General features: G+C 39.8%; 2 protein-coding genes across 2 annotated transcripts; one reads left to right on the top strand and one right to left on the bottom strand.

Moving 5' to 3' along the window:
• Positions 1-1,046: 1,046 nt before the first annotated feature.
• SARC_05900 (hypothetical protein) lies at positions 1,047-2,170 on the top strand (the record flags this gene model as incomplete). The annotated part of the gene is made up of 1 exon (XM_014300222.1): positions 1,047-2,170. One exon carries the CDS (start codon positions 1,047-1,049, stop codon positions 1,452-1,454), a length of 408 nt encoding a protein of 135 aa, XP_014155697.1. The 3' UTR covers positions 1,455-2,170.
• On the bottom strand, positions 1,162-6,056 carry SARC_05899 (serine/threonine-protein phosphatase PGAM5, mitochondrial; the record flags this gene model as incomplete). The annotated part of the gene is made up of 5 exons (XM_014300221.1): positions 1,162-2,424; positions 2,801-2,965; positions 3,684-3,804; positions 4,784-4,924; positions 5,948-6,056. Coding segments are annotated over 5 exons (677 nt in total), but the record flags the coding sequence as incomplete, so codon positions are not given.
• Between the last annotated feature and the right edge of the window lie 286 nt (positions 6,057-6,342).

Here is a 6,342-nt window from a genome sequence, read left to right as displayed (position 1 = left end):
ACACGAGTGTAGTACCGTGCATTGTAACAGTGACGCACTCTGTCGATCTATGGCCAGTGAATGCGCATGCATAGCTCACTGATCGCAAGAAGGTCTGCTGCACACCTCCAATTGCGGACTGTACCAGTTTAGTCGCTGTCGTTTTCTGCTGCGCATGGAGTGCCTGAGTGTGTGTGTTATTGTGTTGAAAACAGATACAGTGTCTGTTACACGTGTGAAGGTCTGATGTTTGCTCCTAGGGTACGTATGCTATTTCGATCTCTCCCTTCTCTTTTATCGTGCACGGTGACCTTTATGCTATTTTGAGATTGACCTCAAATTTCGAACTTTGTCCTCTATTTGTCCCTTCACGGTCACTTGTGCGAGGTCGATCTTACCTATTTCTTCCATTATCCACTGTAGCCTTTATAGCTATATATAAATATCCTTATAGGTATATACAAATAACCTTTATAGGTATATATAAATAACCTCTATAGGTATATTTAAATAACCTTTATATGCTTATACAAATAACCTTATAGGTGTATATATATATCCTTTATAGGTACACATAGATAACCTTATAGGTATATATGAATAATCTTATATATATATATATACTTGCTACTACGGGGATATCACAAAGCTGCGATCTATGGGTTCGATTCCCCGATTTCCAAAAGTTTTCTGTGATAGCGTGTTGTCGCGGCGCTACTGAGTTTTAGGGACAAGGGGACTCGTGCCTAATAGGTTACAGTTTTGTCATATCCCCGTATTGGCAAGTTGGTTAACCACTTCCACTACGGGGATATCACAATATATATATATATATATCCTTCATAGGTACATATAGATAACCTTTGTAGGTGTAGATAAATAACCTTTATAGGTATACATATATTCTTTATAGGTACATGTAGGTAACTTCTATAGGTATATATGAATAAACTTATAGGTACATATAGATAACCTTTATAGGTATGTATAAATAATTTTTATATGCACATATAAATACCCTTTATAGGTATATATAAACAACCTTTACAGGTATATATAGCAATACAATGCACAATATTCAACCCCTCCCCCACGTGTCCCATGCATTCTCACCCCATCTCACTCCGTTACTACACCCATCACCTTCTCATGCACTGATGTGCCTGTCTGTCCTCTATCTTCACTACATACACAGTGTACTAGACGCCCTGAAGTGGGTGACGCCCAAGCTGGGCAGAGCTCTCTGGACCCGGGTATGGCCTTTCACCCGTAAGTACACCATGATCCTAGCCCTGGATTGTTCACCAGGGATGCTGGCCAGGCTATTCGCATACGTAGACGACGGTAGCTTGAAGTGTATAGTGGATCCGAACGGACCCTTTGACTTCAGTACTGAAGGTGTGCGAGCGGCCTTTGAGGTGTTGCAGAGCCGCAGGGCCAAGGGCAAGGTGGTGATTAAGATAGCCGACGAGTGAGGTTACTGGGTAGGTAAACGTGTAGGTATATGTACTGGGTAGGTAAACGTGTTAGGTATATGCATGATAGGAGTATAGATGTTGGTGCAGGTTGGGTGGCCCAGTGTATACATAGCGCCGGCAGGTGCTTGCTGTCTTGGGCATACACAGCTATGTATTCTCACTCGCTTATAACCACAGCCGTTCATCTGCGGAATATGGATGTGGCTGATTTGTGAAGGTAAGACACTCTCTCCGGCACAACAAGTGTGTACGCGACCAATAATAGTGATAACACTAGGTACAGAACTTTCAGGACGCGATACTTGTCAACGACACCTGTAGTGAGTGTATGGTGGAGTTGACACTGTTCTCCGGTGTGAGGGCAATTCGTACTGTCCGGAGCGCCGCAATTGAGGCCAAAATAGATGGCGGATGGTACAGCCTTCGCCCATGTCGGCATGCGGTTAACCACTGTACGGTCCGTGTGTATGAGACGAGGTGAGGTGAACCAACTTTGGCCCCAAAAAAGGCCCACAAAACAGGCAGTATATTTCAGATGACCTCGGAATGAACATGAATAAACACGACAACCCCTGCTCGTACTCATGACAGGGTTCGCACAGGCTCTTAGGCTTGAGGGGGACCCCTTGTTACAGGGTTTTAGGGTTTGAGGGTTTTGCACATGCTCTTAGGCTTAACAGACCCCTTGTGTTCACTTTACTTGGACTGTGTGGCATACCATTTCCCAGAGGCTTGGCAGAAGTAGGAGTCAGCGTATTTCTACGAAAGGGTAACGTTTATTAATACGCTCGTATACTTGGTGATAAATTAGGTGTTCGCAATACGTTTACGTAAATGTCTGCTTATCCGCAGGCACATGTCCCACATCGCCTAAAGCGCGTATCGACACACGTCCCGATGCTGTGATGGTAATGTGCGTTATGCTGCAGTTAGCCACACCCATTCTCAGCCAATATTCCGGTGGTACCTACAGTGGTGTGTGCCAATATTGGAATTGGGTGTTTAGGAGAGAATACACACATACATATATACATCTATATATATATATGTGTGTGTGTATTTGTATGTATGTATGTAATTATGTAAGTAAGCATGTATGCATGTACGTATGTATGTATGTATGTATGAATGTATGTATATATGTATGTATATATGTATGAATATATGTATGTATGTATGTATGTATGTATGTATGTACGTATGTATGTATGTTTAGTTGTTTGTATATATATATATATATATATATATATACAAATATATATGTATTATATATAAATATATACCAGACACACCCAGACACAAACACATCCAACTCGCTTGGCCATGCACAGTACACCCTGTACCTGTAGCGCCCTGCACACAAAGTAGCGGATGACATTGCCGTGGCACACTATCATCTCGTGCGATGTTTCCTTCTGGTCTGGGTCGGGTCGGTAGAAGTACTTGCGGAAGGCACCTTCGATGCGTGCGCCGTCTTCGAAGTAGTCGGCGTCTGTAGGTACACCCCACTAGCAAGGGTAAGGGAGATAGGGGAAGCAGTTGCGATGTGAGTGACTGGGCACAGACTGTGTACTTGTATGCGTGTGTGTGTATAGTAGATGAAGTGTGTGTATGTGGATGCTACGTAGGTTGTAATACTTGTTTGTGTGCGTGTGTGTATAGTTTATGAAGTGTGTGTATGTAGATGCTACGTAGGTTGTAATACTTATGTGTGTGTATATATATAGTTAATAAATTGTGTGTAAGTAGATGCTACGTAGGTTGTGCTACATATTTGTGTGTGTGTGTATAGTTAATAAAGTATGTGTATGTAGACGCTACGTAGTCTGCATTTCATGGCGAACAAGCAGTTAGGTTGTGTGCGCGAAGAATACTCCCCTCCCCCATATACCTGGATCTGACTTCGCTAGGTGCAAAGCACCTGGTACTGACCTCAATAGGTGCAACACACCTAGTACTGACATCTATCATCGGTACAAGGACACTAACACCTTCATAGGCCACACTATACTCACACCCCACTCATCCCCCCGTCATGCGTGTACGCGTGCTTTGTAAATGTGCCATTCCCTTTGACCGGTTGGTAAGGTGTTATGATTTGCGACATGACAGCTTAACGACGCAAAACTATCGCCACAGGCAAAGGACACGACGTGCGGCGTTGTTGTACACATGTACAATTTGCAACACACACAATTCACGACACATATAATTTGCGACACGTACGATATCAGGCTCGGGTCGGATCGGGCAACCCTCGCGGGTCATATCACAGCTCTCATTGGCAGGCACGTCTTTCATCTCTCCCATAATTATCTTGGCTGTCTCGGTGGCTCGGGTCATTGTGCTGCAGACACACAGCCGAGACAGCGTATGGTATGAGTCATCTGATTCGCCGAGTGAGTCATAGTGTGCGCATGCATATATATATATATCTTTGGTTTATATCTTTGACATCCATGATATGAGAGAGTGGATCCTACTAAATATATCCTTGGCACTTTTAAAATGAGAGCAACAAACGACACAACGCGCTGATCTGGTACTACGGGCTATGGTGTTGCAGCGCGAGTTGATGAGAAGACGTTGAAAGGGACAGACCGTGAGGAATATCCTCAAAGACAAATCATACTACCTTGTAGCTCTACCTATATGATTATAACACTGTGTGGCTATACATATAATTAAAACACTTCAAGGATATACATATTTATGTCACTGTAGCTTACATATAAATATAGCACTTCATAAATATACATATTTATATCACTGTAGCTATACATATAATTATAGCACTTCATAAATATACGTAGCTATACCACTGTGAAAATAAATTTAAATATAACCACTTGGTACATGTACATATAATTGGTTGAAATACGAAACTGCCCAACAAAGAATTTCAAATACACGCACTCATGAATACAGCCGTAGCACAACTCATCTGTAACACGAGATAATGCTAATATATTATGGAGGATTGTACATATTACGGAGGATTGTACATATTACGGAGGAATGTACATATTATGGAGGAATGTACATATTATGAAGGAATGTATATATATATATATATAAATATATAAATATATATATATAGATATATATATATGTATATATATACATATATATATAGTATTTATATATATGTATATATATATACTACATATACATGAACATATACTTGTACATATACATATATAAACATATATAGTGTATATATATATATATATATATAGTATATATATATATATATATATATATACATATAGATATACATATACAAAAGAATATACATATACATATATACCCTAAAACACCCATACCTGTAGAAGATCTTATCTAATTTGAACGTCAGTTGGTTGATGCGCTGTCCAGCTAATTTCGCCTGTTCACGTCCCAAGGCTGTCAATTTGCAGTCTTCGTCTTTTTCTTTCATCTCATACTGGCCGTGTCGTACTAGATAGCTGCATAACATATAGTGCTACTATCGAATTAGTATGTATGTATATATTTACTATCGAATTAGTATGTAAGTATATGTTTACTATCGAATTAGCATGTAGGTATATATTTACTATCGAATTAGCATGTAGGTATATATTTGCTATCGAATTAGTATGTATGTATATATTTACTATCGAATTAATATGTATGTATATATTTACTATCGAATTAGTATGTATGTATATATTTACTATCGAATTAGTATGCATGTATATATTTACTATCGAATTAGTATGTATGTATATATTTACTATCGAATCAGCATGTATGTATATATTTACTATCGAATTAGTATGTATGCATATATTTACTATCGAATTCGTATGTGTGTTTAATTTTATTGTCGAATTAGTATGTATGTATAATTATAAGGTACGTATAACATTTGATGTCAGAAATAACGCCAGTCCAACGGCACTGCATAAACGCATATGCAACAAATTGTACATTTATATGCACATGAATTTGCGAACATAGTCGCTTTAATACTGAATATGTGTACATGTATATGTATGTACATTCACGTATATCTTAAAGCGAAAAAACACGCACATAATTAAATATCTTTGTGTGTTTAGTCTTGTTCCTAGCTTTTGCCTGCACAAGGTAGTGTCAGTGTATATGCGCAGATGCTCCAAGGTCCATTTGGTGACGATACTACGAACGTGTGCGCGAGGCTGCACTATAGATACTTGCGAGCATACGTGTTGGATCTCTTCTTCTCATACCTATATTCACACGACTTGCGCGACGACCCCCAAAACCTCACTGGTGAAAGGCCATATTGTTTCACGAGATGTATGCAGACGTCTGCATATAGCACAGACGCATATGTGTAGTACTTTTTGGGCATGTATTTGGGTATAGTTGTGCATGTTGTACATACAACAGACACACATAAGTGGTACTCTCCAGACATACTCAATACACACACACACATATTTATATACATATATATATATGACTTATGTACGTGCACATACATGTTTCGTACTGGGCGTGGCTTGTCTTTCCCTTTCCCTTTGCTTTTCTCGGCCGATTCGGTCCCAGTCTCACCCTTCTCCTTCTTCTCCGGTTTCCGCTGCGCACAATGATTAGGCGGCCGTGATAAGAACAGACGACACCTCTATTGTGCGTAATACCTGTCAGTGCCCCCGTATCTCAGTTGAATGTGTAGGTTTCTAGCTGATAAAGTCAACGACACAGGTGCAATTGATATGAAGTAGGGACGTGAGCAGAGGGTGATCGCTCGTGATGAGGCTTCTTTCCGCTCATAAAGGGAGATGTATGGTACCGATGATGAGTGAATAAGTACATTAATACAATGGTGTAGCGTTCTGCGTATATATATATACACACACACATATATATATATATA

Source organism: Sphaeroforma arctica (assembly GCF_001186125.1).
Source record: "Sphaeroforma arctica JP610 unplaced genomic scaffold supercont1.400, whole genome shotgun sequence".
NCBI lineage: Eukaryota > Ichthyosporea > Ichthyophonida > Sphaeroforma > Sphaeroforma arctica.
The sequence above is the reverse complement of the archived record's forward strand: the minus strand, read 5'-3'. Positions and strand labels throughout refer to the sequence as shown.